Below are 14540 nucleotides of genomic sequence, written 5' to 3' on the forward strand. Positions count from 1 at the left end.
TATTAATGTATATTCATTAGAATCATAATGAAATTAACTGAACAATCGTAGCATGTTTTATCAAAAGAAAAGAGAATCAGAAAAATTAAAACAACTGTTTGCAAATAAATCATAATCATTCATTGGCTGACTACAAAATTGTGAAGAAAAAAGTATAGAATGAAACAAATCGCTTCCATAGTTATTTATGAACACTGTTTCAAAATGCTTAACAACATTAAAAAAAAATACAATTAGCAAAACAGCTGAAGAACATCCCCCAAGCTTGCGCCAATTGAATTGTGAATTTAATTTTTTTTTTGTATTCTATTGTAAATGTATGAAGAAAATTCATTATTTGTTTATTAATTAAATATGTATGCGATGTTGTTAATTTTAAGTAGTTTGTAGCTTAAAAGAAATTTGTAAAACAAAACCAACAACAAGAAAAACCACAAAAAACATGAAAAATAAATCATAAATTAATTACAAATGAAAAAGGGAACACACAACATATATGGCAAACCAGCAGTGTTTCACTTTCAAAAATGGCGCGGCGTTAAAAACAAACAAAAAAAATCGATTATTGACTGGTTCGATAACAATTTGCCAGCAAAACGAATATCAGTTATTATTAACATCTTTTTTTTTAATTTTTGCTAAGTTATTGCAATTCATAACTTAACATAGTTGGGAATTTTTTAAAGTTCTCTGTTTGTGAATATTATTTCAGATTTTGAATTTTCTTTAGTATTTAAAATGCGCAACAGGCTGCTTAGTTGCGCAAGCTAGTTCGATATGATTCATTGCGGAACCAGTGTCACTTTTAAATTAAAAAAAAAAAGCAACAGCAAACAAATGTTTGACATATAAATTTAACAAACTTCTATGGTGTTTCTATTATTGTTTGCTGTCAAATCAAAATTGATTCATATTTTTTTTCAAGTATGCGGCACTGTAACAGCAGCGTATAGTCGATAACCGATAAGAAATCGCACTCTTTCGATAAATTGTGTTGTGCTGTGCTTTTAGTTTGAGGTTAATAACAAAAAAAAAACAACAAATACAAGAGTGCCGCCCCAAAACAATTTACGCAACGTCTGTGTGAACAACGCAGGTGAGACTCGTTTCTCAGTTCTTTCAATTAAATGCAATTTTACCACTTTTATTGAATGACAATTAACTTTTGCCTTTATTCGGTTGGCAGAAAAACAAGGAGCGAACGTGAGAGTGTGTCAATAGACAGAGAGCGAGAGAGCAAGAACGCTGCGTACACATGGCAACCACAGTGGCAAAAGTTGGTAAATCAGTTCACCGCATTTTTGTGGGCAATCTACCGTGGACAGTGGGCCACCAAGAATTGCGCGGCTATTTCAAGGAGTTTGGGCGTGTGATCAACGCCAACGTTATATTCGACAAGAAAACCGGTTGCTCCAAGGGTTACGGTTTCGTTAGTTTCCAGAGTTTGCAGGCGCTCGAAAAAATTGAGAACGAACATAAGCACATACTCGAAGGCAATTACCTCAACATACACAAGTCATAAAGGAGTGAGCAAGCGAGTGAGAGAGAGAGAGAGAGAGAGAGGAAGAAAGCGGGATAGGGATAGGGAAACACTACGATTACAGTTAGATTAAACGTACAAATTGGCATTTACAACAAATTGAGCATGTCGGACAGTGACTTGGAGATGGGCGACGACGATGTGGAGCAGTCGGAGCTGGAGCAACAATTTCGCCTGGCCACCAACCATGTGACGGCCAAGGCCAATGTGTATGCGGCCAAGGATCTGCTCGAACTCTACGGCCTCTATAAGCAGGCCACCGAGGGCGTTTGCCACACGCCACGCCCCTCGATGTTGCAGATGCAGGCACGCAGCAAATGGTCAGCTTGGCAAGCGCTAGGCGAGATGACAAAGCCAGAGGCGCAAAGCGCTTACATAGCCAAGCTGCGCAGCATCGACGAGGACTACGAGGGGGACAGCAAACAGAAGACGCCTGGACGCTTAAATGGTTGGGTGGTGCACAGCATTGAATCGGTGCCCGTGGAGGAGCAATCCAAGCCGGAGCATCTGAAGACCATTTTCGATCATGTGAAGGAGAACAATTTGCCACGTTTGCGTGAACAACTGAAGCCAGGGGCTGATCTCACTCCGCTGGACGAGCAAGGCATGGCGCTGTTGCATTGGGCCACCGATCGCAATGCCATCGAGATCATTCAATATCTGGTTGAGTGCGGGGCAAATGTGAATCAATTGGATGCGGAACAACAGACGCCGCTGCATTATGCAGCGAGCTGTGGCCATGTGGAGGCGTTACGCTATCTCTTGTCCTCCAATGCGGATCTGGAGCTGCGCGATGCCGATGGACAGACGTGTCTGGATGTCGCCGAGGATGAGCAGATTTGTGCCATGCTGCAGGCGGCGCTGCAGCTGCGCAACACTTGAGTGCGGGAGATTTGTGCAACATTTTCAATTGTATATTATATTCTTTTCTTTTTATTTTTGTGTGCGAAATTAAAACGTAATCGTAGCTGTTGAAAAGTATAACTTGTACTTTACTGTTTCATGCTCTTCGAAATTCAATTGCCAGCTCGTATTATTATTGTTATATAAAAAAAAATGCTATATAAAATTTCTACATCAATCTTAAGTCTTCTTGTTTGAAACAAGTTTGCGCCTAGAACTCTTATTCATGTTCTACTTTCTGGATTCTCTCTTTCAATTTGAAGTCTTTACTTGACTGCCTAGAGATCGAACATATTTCCATTGTTTGGTACATAAATCATATTTTTAAATTCCTTTACTTTTAATGAAAAGTGAAAAAGGCTCTATTAATATTATATATTAAATTATGAATTCAGAGAGTTAGGTTTCAAATTTCGTATGTAAAGAACTATTCGCAACTAAGATATAAGTGTTCAGTCATTGAGTGACTAACTTAAGATCAATGTTTCATTAAAGTACGGAATTGCTTGGAAATTTAGCTTCCTTCAGAAACACTTCTAGACAAGTTCTTACTTGAAATGAAATTGCAAAATGATGTACAACATTTTGTTCTTTACAAATTCTATATATTTTTCTTTAGCGAAATTAAAACGTAATCGTAGCTGGGGTTGGCTTAAAGTAGTAGAACAAGAGAGAGATGTCCTTGTTTTTACTTCCACAGCTTCTTGATGGACATGTTCTTCTCAGAGTCCTTTTGCATCACCTTGGCCACAGCCATCTCGAAGTCCTCCTGCGTGACGTGAACACGACGTTCACGCAACGCATACATGCCCGCCTCGGTGCAGACGCCCTTGACCTCGGCACCCGATGCGCCCGGCATCAGTTCGGCGATCTTGCGCAGATTGATGCCACGCGTTAGATTCATTTTGCGCGAATGAATCTTCAAGATGTCGAGACGTGCCTCCTCGTTTGGTGGCGGGAATTCGATTTTACGATCAATGCGTCCCGGACGCAATAATGCTGGATCCAAAATGTCAATACGATTGGTGGCCATGATCACCTTAATGTTCTTGGTTGCCTCAAAGCCATCCAGCTGATTCAGCAGCTCCAACATTGTGCGCTGCACCTCGGAGTCGCCACCGGAGCCCGACTCAATACGTGACGAACCAATCGAATCGATTTCGTCCATGAAAATGATTGAAGGCGCATGTTCGCGTGCCATCACAAAGAGTTCTCGCACCATACGTGATCCCTCGCCAATGAATTTCTGCACCAGTTCCGAGCCAGAGACTCGTATAAATGTGCACTCGGTGTGATGGGCGACGGCACGAGCCAACAGTGTTTTACCCGTACCAGGTGGACCATAGAGTAGCACACCCTTGGGCTGGGCAATACCCAGAGCATCAAAGAGTTCGGGATGCTTGACGGGCAACTCAATAACTTCTTTGATCTCCTTGATTTGTTTGTCCAGGCCACCGACCATTTCATACGTGGAGTCGGGCACTTTTTCGACCATCATCAGCGAGACCAAAGGATCCACTTTGTTGGGCAGTATCTTGTGCAGCGTGTAGCTTTCGTTGCGCAGGGCAACACGACAATTTGGTGTGACATCGTTGATGTCGATGTTTTTGTCCAGATCGACAACGAATTTGCCCTCGGGATGCACCTTGACAAGCACCTTCTTTTTGTCCATTGGCTTCACGACTTCGCCCACATAGCTGCCCTGCTCCTGTAGCAATTGCAGCTCCTCGCGCAGCATGCGAACTGACAAAATAAGTTACAAGATTGTTATTGTTTTGTGCCATGTCATGTCTGGTGTTATTTACCTTTGGCATTCAGCTCATTGCGCTGCGCCTGCAGACGTCGCAGATTTTGACTCTTTTCCGCCACAATCAATTGCAGCTCCTCGATTTTCTGTATATAATACGAACGAAAGCCTTCGCCTTTGTGATAGGCCGAATCGGTGTCCATCTAATATGGAAAAAATTGTTGAAGTTCGCCATTTTTATTGACTTGATTTTGTTATTGATTGCGGCGGCATTGTGCACTTCACTTACCCGATTGCTGAGCACCATGTTGCTCTTCGTTTGTTTTTGCGTTTAAAATTAAGTGAATTTCAACTTTTCGTTTACAATGATTTTTGATTATGACTCGGCAAGTCTGCGTCTTGTGGGAAGTCTGCTTCAGTGTGACCGTGCTATTAGAAAATATTACAAATAAAATACGTATACCAAAAAGTGGGAACATTGTCAATCGCATATGCATAGGGCTGCTCAAACCGATAAAATCATGATTGCAAATTTATCGAAAAGCTTTGTCTTTTTTGCCGTAGCCGTTCGTTTCAAATAATGCATGTATTGATTGTAATATTTATTTCAAATATGTATTTAGGTTACCGGTTACCGAATAGCGCTAATTGCGGTGCCTGTATATGTACATCCGTATGTGAATGATAAAATTAACGATGTTTTCAACAATTTAAAAAGCATCGATATAGAATTGTTTTCTAGCCTTTGGCCACACTCAAAACATACCGCCCGTTTTTTGCAATGGCGTGCTTGTGCAAATGTAAAACAAAATTGAGTGGTGAACGAAAAGTTATTAATTATTGTAAATATTGTTAAATATGTTATTATTAAATAAAATATTTAATTGCTCACATTAAGGGTAAGTATTAATTATTGTTACTGTGCTTTTACCAACGATAATCTGTAGAATGTTTTCATTTTAATAAACCGTTATGTTTTTTGAATGCAAATGTAAAATTTCATTGATTTGTTTGTCAAAGTTAATATTATTCTTCCACACATATATGTACATATATATATTTTATTATATTTTAGCGATACTGTTTTTTTGTTACCAATGAACTAACCAAATAGCAAAAATTCTACCAGCAGACAGACGGTCAACAAAACAAAACAAAAAAAGGAAGAAAAAAATGCCCGCAACATTTGGTCTGCTATTTAAGCATAATGTACTTATTGAAGTAGCGCTCTGGCGTCGCACGTTATTTGAAACAATTACTGTATTAATATTGCTGGTAATAATACTAGTTAATCCCATATCATATACGAAAAGTTTGCTGTACAGCCGTCAGTATAGCGAAGATGATCGTGAGATTGTGTCCCACAAACTGGATAATATTGATTTACTGAAGTAAGCAGCACAATAAATAATCATAATTAACTAATTCAAATCCATATTAGGAGCATTGTAGACTCAAGACGCGAACAAACCAAATTTAATTTAGCATACTGCCCCAATTCGGTGTTTGCCAAGCAAGTGGCCAATGCGGTGGCCACCAGATTGGAATTGAATACGACGATCGCTTTTGAGGATAGCGATACACTGCAAAATCAATTCGATCAACGCACCACATTGGCGGCCATCGTATTTGAGGATACCGATGCCAATTTGGAGACTCCACCAAAAGTTCTATCGGTTTCCATACGCTTCCCAAGCGAGTTTCGCACATTGAATTCTTTTCTGACCGAAGATCGTTTGTGGCTAACACGTTGCTCGGGCTTTGTGAATGCCAAACGTGATAATGTTGAGGAGAAGGAACTGTATCAGGATATCTATATACGCGAGACATTCTTGCAGATTCAACACCAGGTATTTATGGAATGGTTGCACCAGCTGCGTGCGATTTATCCATCATCATATACGGAACCGGCTGTGGAGGTCTTCAATATACGTCTCAAGGTGCCCGATGAGCGTTGCTCCTCAATTGATGTGTACACTGTGCCATTGTTTCTCTTCAACTTCCTTTATCTGTTGCCCTTTATCAACATCTTAAGGGTAAGTTGCTCTCATTAATTCGTCGCATCTCTTCTAATCTCTTTATTTTTTGGTTTAGAATATTGCTGGTCAAATGCGGAATAATGTTTTCAGCCATCAATGGCATTATGGCTACGGTTTTGTCAAGCAGTATTTGTGCCTCATTCTGGTGTTGTTCATTCGTCTCATCATTCTCAACTTTTTTATGGTACTGGTCATTTTTGTAAGTGTAATCATACTGAAGCTGTGATACCCGGTAACCAATAGATGATAGGCTAAGTGGCTGGAAAACTTTATAACCACGAAATTATGTGACAATGTAGTCCTCGGTTTGTCCGTCTGTTCATGCACCTAGATCTTAGCAACTAATATGTGTAGAGCTATCAAATTTCTTGTGAAAATTTTAAGCCAGTTTAAGTACTATTTGAAATATAGCTAGTCCAATTGTACTTGCTATAGCACAAATTTCATCAATTGGGTATCGGATATCTCTGTTTATCATCTTGCTAACAATCTTTTTGTGCAGATAGTCTGGTCCGTGGAGACTCACAACGTCCAGCCGTTGGTATTCTTTGGCATGCTGGCCTTCATGGTGATCTTTACCTTGGAGATGATCATTACAGCACTGGCGATTGCCAAGATTTTTGGCAATGGAATGAATGCTGTGCTCTGTGGCATTGTGCTGTGGCTCTTTAACTACGCGATTTTTGGCGTAATATTGCGACGTTATTGGGATCAACATGGCAACTATATATTTCTCATACTCTCGTCATTTATGAGCAATCAAATACCCTTCTGTATGCAAATGTTTCAACGTTCTGTCGAACAAACACATGTAATTCATTTTATGGATGTCTTGGCACTCTATGTCTCCGCCGTGATCAATTTGCTGATCTTTACGTTGTGCTTTGTTCTGTTGCAATGGCGTATGCCTGGCCGATTGATCAGCAGCCGTGTGTGTTACAGCAAACGTCGCAAGAAAATGAACATGGATGTGAACATCTATCTGGGTCGATCGCCCAGTTGGCATAACTTTGAGTTTGGCGATGTGGGCAGCCAAGAACTGTTGCGACTCCGTCACATTTATACGATACAAACGACCACAGAACGCAAAGTGCTGAAGAACATCTCGATGCGTCTGTATCGAGGGGAAATCTATGTGCTATTGGGACACATTGGCTCGGGCAAGCTTAGTTTGTTGCGTGTCATGAGCGGAATCAAATATCCCATACGTGGCACTGTGTTTTTCAAAGGAGCTGATATCTACGATAATCTGGCGAATTATCGCAAACATTGCGATTTTCGTGCACTCGGAAATGGGCTGTGTGATCATTTGACTATCGAACAGACGATCAACTATCATGTGCGACTAAAGTTCGACACGAATAGAATGGATCGCTATAATGTGGAGCGTAACAAATGGATCGATATACTCGAGGCACAGATCAGTAATCGTCGCACACGCATCAATCGATTGTCGACAGGACAGCGGCATTTGGTTGGACTTTGCTGTGCTTTGGTCACCGATACAAAAATCATACTGCTGAATGAGCCGACGGTGGAGTTGTCGCCACGGGAGGCGCAAATCTTTTGGAGCATCATTGCCATGGAGAAGGAGCATCGTGCGTTTGTCGTGGCCACCAATAGCATCGATGAGGCCGAGGCTGTTGGCAATCGCATTGGCATACTCAGCATGGGAGTCTTAGAGGCTAGTGGCACGCCCTTTTTTCTGCGTGCTAAATTCAGCAGTAGCGTTGAGCTGGTAAGTTATTGATCGAGAGTCGAGTGTATTCTTATGGAACTTCCTTTGAATTGCAGACATATTTGTCCATCCTTCTGTCTGTCCATAGAGATCTTAGCTGCTACATGAGCCACATAACATTTCGTGACAATACTCTTGTTGTTTTCAAAAATCTTCAGCGCTTTTGATCGTCTTCATAAATCGAAAATGAATCATCAATTTTAATTGCTTCCTAAGAAACGAAACGAATTTTTTATTTTCTTCGAAAAATATGTTTTGTATTCTTTAAAAATAGATTGTAAACTTGCTAATATTGTTCACATTGTATTGTGCAGGTGCTGATCAAGAAGCCCCATGTGCCGGATACGCCAATAACTGAATTCATTTCGCAGTATATACCAGGTACTGAGCCTGAAAATGAAATTGGCGATACGTTGACCTATAAAATCGATGCTGTGCATCGACCGCTACTACAAAAGATGCTCATACATTTGGAGAATAATGGCAAATCGATGGGAATCGAGAATATACGTGTTGTGGGCTCCGAAATGTCCGATATCTACATGAAATTGGTCACATCGTTTCGTGTGCAGCAACAGGTTATACCCGATGTTAGTAAGTATGCGCTGCTCTGATCGATCCAATTCCACCGTCAATAAATTTACATCTTGTCTTCAGCACAAACATTCAAGTATGCGGTGGTGTCGCGCAAGCAACTGCGACGTCAGCAAATTCGCGCCATGTTCTACAAGAAAATGATCCATTCGGCGCCCAACGTGTGGCCCATCATTATGATCTTTGCTTGTCTGATACTCATTGTGGCTATCACACGTCTCGCCTTTGTTCTCGATGTGCCCAATATGCGTACGAATGTCATACCGCTGGGCTTTAAGGGCGCCACAAAGAATATAAAAAAGATACCAAATATACGTAAATGTGGCTACATTGACATCACATCGCTGGCTAAAACGCCAGCGTATCGTAAGGTCATCTCGCCGTCAAAGGTCTTTGGGCCGAACTCATTCGATTGCGCCAAGGGCAGCTATTGGGACTATCTGAAGCAAAAGACCGAGCTGCACAGCTTGGGCGCCATTGAGTTGGAGAGCGACCAGAAAATACACGGCTATATCAGTCAGGATTCATTTCATTCAGCACCCATGACGCTTAATCTGCTGCACAACATTATACTTAGGTAAGACAAAAGTCATCTTATAAACTAATTGAATATTATTACCCATAATAAGTTGATGTTCACTATGATGGGGTAAAATTTTATTGGCTTTTTGTCTCCAGAAAATGTATGTAATAACCAAAAGGAGGTATTTCCGGCCCTATAAAGTAGCCGAGACGATACATCCATGTCCGTCTGTCTGCCTGTCTGTCCGTCCATATGAATACCTAGATTTCAGAGATAGAGATATAAATTTGTTTCGACAGCACTTGTTATGTTTCCACGAAGATGAAGTTAATTTAACATTTTGGCCACGTCCACATCTGCCCTCGCAAATCAACACAAATCAAATAACAAGCGCAGTTTTGAAGCTGTTATCGTGAATTTTGATACTTACAATAATAACTATAGTATTTATAGTTCCTGAATGTTTGGTTGTGGTCAGAAGTTATTTATGAAATTTTGTTGTACGAGAAAATGCACCTACTTACTGCGGGTCTTAGAAGCTTTGGCTACCTTATTAATATAGCAAGTATAGCATTTGGTATATTTTAGATTTTTATGGTGTATTAATTTAGTAGATTTTAAAATGAATACAGTAATGCTTTGCAAACTATTGTGTATAATGAATGTAGTATTATATAAATATACCAATTATAAAATTTTGAAATATTTGTTTTTTTTTTTTATTTTTTATATTTTTTTTTTTTTATAAGAAAAATAACGCACTGGGTAGCGGATATTTCACAGTCAAGTATCCATTTATTTTAGTATCGATTTGTATATATTATATTTGATTTTATTTGTGGTTGCTCCATCATTGTCCATGTTCTCTCCATATTTGCAGATTGACATATCCAAATGATGACGATATTTACACGCTGGTCGATAATCATCCAATGCCCACATCTTTGATGATGAAGATCAATCTAATCGACAACGAGGTGGCACACATCGTAGCACCCTTGGCTATTGGCTGTGTGCTGCCATTGACCGTATCGATGTTTATACTGCCAATGGTTGAGGAACAAAAAACGCAAATACGTGGACTGCAGCTGATCGCTGGCCTTGGCCTGGACATCTATTGGGGCATCACATTGTTTTGGGATTACATCACATATTTCGTGCATGCGATGATTATCGTCATTGTTGTGGCCTGCACATTTATTGGACACTTTGGTGGTTTCGAGAATATCCTTCTGTTGCTATTGATTGCCGTTTATGGAGCGGCGGCATTGCCGATTACCTATGTGCTTTCGATGTATGTGAATAAATCGATGGTGAGAGCATTTCTCGCCTCGATAATGTTCCATAATCTGACCGGTTTGGTGCTCTACATGCTTTATTGGGATGTCGCGAATAGCAATGTGGTCTTCTTCTATGGCGCTTGCCTGTCGCCGGGATTTGCGCTGCTCGATGGCATCAGCAATATTTACATACGTTGCCTCGAGGAGCAGCATTGTCGTGCCAAGTGTTCGACCATCGAGAATTGTACGCCGGAGAATATGCATGAAATGGTCCCGCATTGTGTTTGTATGTAGGAATTCAAATTGTTCGATATTTTGCATATATCTTCTATTATTTTTTTGCTTTGCTTTGCTTGCAGTTGATACTTATTTCAAGTGGTCAGGTCATGGCATACTGCCGTCACTCTTATTTATGTCGCTGGCTGCGGTTTTTACCCTGTTTCTCATCTTCTGGATTGAGCTGCATCGCAAGGAGAAGAAATTTCATTCATCCAAAGAGTAAGTGCATTATAGATCATTAAACCTAGTTCAATCCGAGTCACAGACTTGATGTTTTATTTTAATTCATGATATTTTCTACATACTTTCATTTGTGACTTCTCTCAATAGAATAGGTAAATATAAATTGGATAAATATCTTATGAGAATATCAAATATATTGGACTATATTGAAATTCCTATTCTGCTAAAGGAATTTCCGGATTCCTATGCAGACATGTATGACGTGTATGACATGCATGACATGTATGACGTGTATGACGTGTATGACATGTATGACATGTATGACATGTATGACATATATGACGTGTATGACGTGTATTATGTCATACATGTCATACAATTCCCGAAATTCCCTCTTCAATTGAGGTAATATAAATAATATAAACGCAATTCGCGCAAATATGACATGTATGACGTGTATGACAAGTATGACATGTATGACGTGTATGACGTGTATGACATGTATCACGTGTATCACGTGTATGACATGTATGACGTGTATGACATGTATGACTTACATTTCATACAATTCCCGAAATTCCCTCTTCAATTGAGGTAATATAAATAATATAACGCAATTCGCGAAAATATAACAATAATTAATACACATGTGTGACGTGTACGACATGTAAGACGTGTATGACATGTATGACATGTATGACATGTATGACGTGTATGACATGTATGATGTAAATGGGTAGCGGGTATTTTATAGTCGAGCACACTCGACTGTTGCTTTCGCGAATTGCGTTTATTTTATTTATATTACATGTATGACCTGGATGACGTGTATGACATGTATGACGTGTATGACGTGTATGACATGTGTGACGTGTATTACATGTATGTCACACATGTCATACAATTCCCGAAATTCCCTCTTCAATTGAGTTAATATTAATAATATAAACGCAATTCGCGAAAATATAACAATAATTAATACATATGTACAAGTATGACGATGTTGCGAAAATCATAATGAACAATAATTTATACATATGTATGTATATTAACTCTATTATAAATAGAAAGAAGGATAGCGATACCTGTTGGTATCTCTTTAATTGTAAATAATTATCAACGCTAAGCAATAATAATCGACAGTACATTAATCGATTTTGTTCCATCTCTATAGCCTGCACAATTTGCGTTCTGTGACGTATCCGTTCGATGACAGCGATGTGGCCGATGTTAAACAGAAGATAGCCGCTGCTGATATGAGCAAGTGCAAGCAATCGGTGTTTCTGGTCGATCAGGTGGAAGCCAAAATACCCACAAAAAGCAACCGCGTGAACACAGTATCGTTTGCGCTCAACAAGTAAGCTGATCGATATACTTTTCTTTATGCTGATCGATATTTTTGGTTGCTGTTTGTTAGGTACATGAGCATGGGCATCTTTGGGCCAAAGAACTCCGGTAAAAGTCATCTCATCAGACAGCTGGTGGGCATCGATGGCTTCGCCTTTGGTGAGATCTATGTGCGTGGCTTGGACTTCAAATACGATCTGGATACGATTCGCGGCTATATTGGATATTGCCCACAGGATCATGGACTGCTCAATGATTTGACGCCCCGCGAACACATTCGTTTGTTGTGCATGATACGCGGTGTGGCGGAGAAAAAAATCGGTGAAAAAATGCACGATTTATGCCGCATGCTCAACATGACGGGCTGGATGCATCGTCGTTGTGGCGCTCTTACGGCTGAGAAGCGACGCAAATTGAATGTCGCACTCTCGTTAGTGGCCTACAATAAGATCTTTGTGCTAGACGAACCCACAAGTGGAATGCCATCGACGACGCGTCGAGAAATCTGGAATATCCTACGTTATTTGCGTTATTGCGGCAAAACGATTATATTCTCCAGCAGCGATGAGCTCGAGTGCAAAGTTTTGGCCGATTTTATCATACTGTTTCAGGATAGCGAAATGTTGGCCATTGGGAGCTTGCAATATCTGCGCTACAAGTACAGTCACGGCTTCTATTTGGAGGTGCGATTGGTGCGCGATGGCAGCACCATTGAGGAATCGGAGGCCAAGTAAGTGAAGTGTCATAGCTTTCTTTTATTAGCAGAGTTAATAGCAATATTTTCTTTTATAGTTTGCGTAAGGATGTGGAGAACTTGTCAAGATTCGTCAGTTTTTTGCATGATAAATCGGAATTGGTGTAAGTAACTGTTATCGATAATATTTACTACATTTAAGTTTAAAAATGGATGCTATATTGGAAAGTCAAGTCTAGTACTTTATAATAGTTCTTCGCAAAGTATTCAAGTTTAGGTGTAGATATCATACGCCTTGGAAAGACTTTTTGATAGCATTTTAAGTCTAGTAGATTGCGATATTTTAGCTAGAAATACGTTGAACCGGTTCAAACTCGTTTGCGTTTGTTAAATTTGCTTCCAAGATTAGACTAAAAAATATTGAAACGTCTAGTATAGTCCTCATATGTAGTTGATAAAGCTTCGCTTTTCCACTCTTGATCACTCAATCTAATCGTTCTTCCTTTTTGTGGCAATAGCGGTCGTTTGCATAACTGGTTCAAGTTCTATATACCCGTGGGCCACATTGTCTATTCTTTTCTGTATGGCGCCATGGAGAAGAATAAGGTGCGTCTCAATGTCTACGACTATTGCATCTATCAATCAAGCATGAACGTTGTCATTGCCCAGGTGCAGGACACACGCGCCGAACTCCGGGGCCGTCAAGTGGAATCCAATCTACCAGAGGAATCCGATCCACCATTGCCAATAATCAAGTCAATGACAGAGAGAACATCGTCGTCAAGGCCGCCAACATCAAATGCTTAATGATGATGTGTAGTATAATAATTTTCGTAAAAATACAATTTACAAATTTGCATTGTTAAGTTAGCTGCGCTTGCGTTTAACCGCAGTGTCTGGCAACGCTGGCAATCCAAACTCTGTAAGCTGCGATTTCTCTTCTGCAGCGTATTCAAGCTTCGTCATAATAAACCTGTCTTGCGGTATTGCATCGACGCGTGCTTTATAATGCTTTGCTTTGTGACTGGTTTTTATGTATTAAAATATATTGCTCACCTTTCACTTTACGTTTTGGGCTTTGATAAGATTTCATTCATTTTGAAATTGTTGGCTAAGCTTTTATTTGGCCTCTTTGCCGTCCGGTATCATGTGCCTTCGATAGCTCAGTTGGTAGAGCGATGGACTGTAGTTAATAATTAATGTAGACATCCACAGGTCGCTGGTTCGACTCCGGCTCGAAGGATTTTTTGTTAAATTTGTATTATTGCAAATAGTATTTCGCTTACTTTATTTTATCAAATGAAATAAACTTCGGCAATTTCATTTACTTTGTTTAAATTCAAGCGAAACGTTTAACATTTTGAAATTATATGTTGACCTCCTTATTGATGTGGTTTCGATAACGCTTTAGCTAAATTATTGGTTCAAGTGTACAATTAAATCAATGACTTATGCCCCTTTCACATGCTTAATACATACGTATGTTTAAACTTTAACAATTGGGGGGATTTTTGGTTTGTTCTTGTTGCCTTCTATCGATTATTGAACCACAAAACGTGCAGACACATATTATTCATAAGAGTCGCAACACTTGTCTGACCCATTTTAATAAACTATGGCGATTTTGACTGGGAACTTAAAAGTGTTAGTCGTAAAATATGTGCACGCAACCG

At 39.8% G+C, this 14540-nt stretch overlaps 4 protein-coding genes and 1 non-coding gene across 7 annotated transcripts; 4 read left to right on the plus strand and 1 right to left on the minus strand.

Annotated features, from left to right (window-relative positions):
- Window positions 1–929: 929 nt before the first annotated feature.
- On the plus strand, window positions 930–1522 carry LOC117569997 (uncharacterized). Its single transcript, XM_034251389.2, has 2 exons — window positions 930–1096; window positions 1187–1522. The coding sequence occupies exon 2, from the start codon at window positions 1256–1258 to the stop codon at window positions 1520–1522; it is 267 nt and encodes an 88-aa protein (XP_034107280.1). The 5' UTR covers window positions 930–1096; window positions 1187–1255.
- Window positions 1523–1645: 123 nt separating this feature from the next.
- Window positions 1646–2518, plus strand: LOC117569991 (acyl-CoA-binding domain-containing protein 6). Its single transcript, XM_034251375.2, has one exon. The coding sequence runs from the start codon at window positions 1646–1648 to the stop codon at window positions 2420–2422; it is 777 nt and encodes a 258-aa protein (XP_034107266.1). The 3' UTR covers window positions 2423–2518.
- A 508-nt stretch (window positions 2519–3026) lies between these two features.
- LOC117569982 (26S proteasome regulatory subunit 8) lies at window positions 3027–4625 on the minus strand. Its single transcript, XM_034251363.2, has 3 exons — window positions 4480–4625; window positions 4249–4393; window positions 3027–4186 (listed from the first exon to the last, which is right to left on the minus strand). The coding sequence occupies exons 1-3, from the start codon at window positions 4495–4497 to the stop codon at window positions 3132–3134; spliced, it is 1218 nt and encodes a 405-aa protein (XP_034107254.1). The 5' UTR covers window positions 4498–4625; the 3' UTR covers window positions 3027–3131.
- A 589-nt stretch (window positions 4626–5214) lies between these two features.
- LOC117577105 (phospholipid-transporting ATPase ABCA3) lies at window positions 5215–13918 on the plus strand. Of its 3 annotated transcripts, XM_034262206.2 has the most exons (12): window positions 5218–5581; window positions 5632–6226; window positions 6285–6428; window positions 6732–7967; window positions 8282–8561; window positions 8625–9138; window positions 9965–10650; window positions 10724–10862; window positions 12001–12183; window positions 12244–12903; window positions 12966–13031; window positions 13386–13918. In XM_034262206.2, exons 1-12 carry the CDS (start codon window positions 5364–5366, stop codon window positions 13672–13674), a joined length of 5010 nt encoding a protein of 1669 aa, XP_034118097.1. In that variant the 5' UTR covers window positions 5218–5363; the 3' UTR covers window positions 13675–13918. The 3 variants fall into 3 exon arrangements, with proteins under 3 accessions (XP_034118099.1, XP_034118097.1, XP_034118098.1); XM_034262207.2 differs by lacking the exon at window positions 5218–5581 and having other exon boundaries at window positions 6090–6226; window positions 6736–7967; window positions 13386–13917; XM_034262208.2 differs by lacking the exons at window positions 9965–10650; window positions 10724–10862; window positions 12001–12183; ... (1 more) ...; window positions 12966–13031; window positions 13386–13918 and having other exon boundaries at window positions 5215–5581; window positions 8282–8557; window positions 8625–8850.
- Window positions 13919–14019: 101 nt separating this feature from the next.
- On the plus strand, window positions 14020–14110 carry Trnay-gua (transfer RNA tyrosine (anticodon GUA)). Its single transcript is given in 2 exon segments — window positions 14020–14056; window positions 14075–14110. It is a non-coding gene; the product is annotated as a tRNA-Tyr (tRNA).
- The last annotated feature ends 430 nt before the right edge of the window (window positions 14111–14540 follow it).

This window comes from Drosophila albomicans, chromosome X, assembly GCF_009650485.2.
Source record: "Drosophila albomicans strain 15112-1751.03 chromosome X, ASM965048v2, whole genome shotgun sequence".
NCBI classification, from domain to species: domain Eukaryota; kingdom Metazoa; phylum Arthropoda; class Insecta; order Diptera; family Drosophilidae; genus Drosophila; species Drosophila albomicans.

Excerpts from the sequence above, each read along its gene's own strand:
- LOC117569982 (XM_034251363.2), bottom strand. Across the intron at positions 4,187-4,248 it reads CAATGAGCTGAATGCCAAAG|TTCGCATGCTGCGCGAGGAG; the intron begins GTAAATAACACC and ends TTATTTTGTCAG.
- LOC117569991 (XM_034251375.2), top strand. The coding sequence starts at position 1,646 with ATGTCGGACAGTGACTTGGAGATGGGCGACGACGATGTGGAGCAGTCG.
- LOC117569997 (XM_034251389.2), top strand. The coding sequence starts at position 1,256 with ATGGCAACCACAGTGGCAAAAGTTGGTAAATCAGTTCACCGCATTTTT.
- LOC117577105 (XM_034262206.2), top strand. The coding sequence starts at position 5,364 with ATGCCCGCAACATTTGGTCTGCTATTTAAGCATAATGTACTTATTGAA. Across the intron at positions 12,184-12,243 it reads GTATCGTTTGCGCTCAACAA|GTACATGAGCATGGGCATCT; the intron begins GTAAGCTGATCG and ends GCTGTTTGTTAG. Across the intron at positions 13,032-13,385 it reads CATGATAAATCGGAATTGGT|CGGTCGTTTGCATAACTGGT; the intron begins GTAAGTAACTGT and ends TTGTGGCAATAG.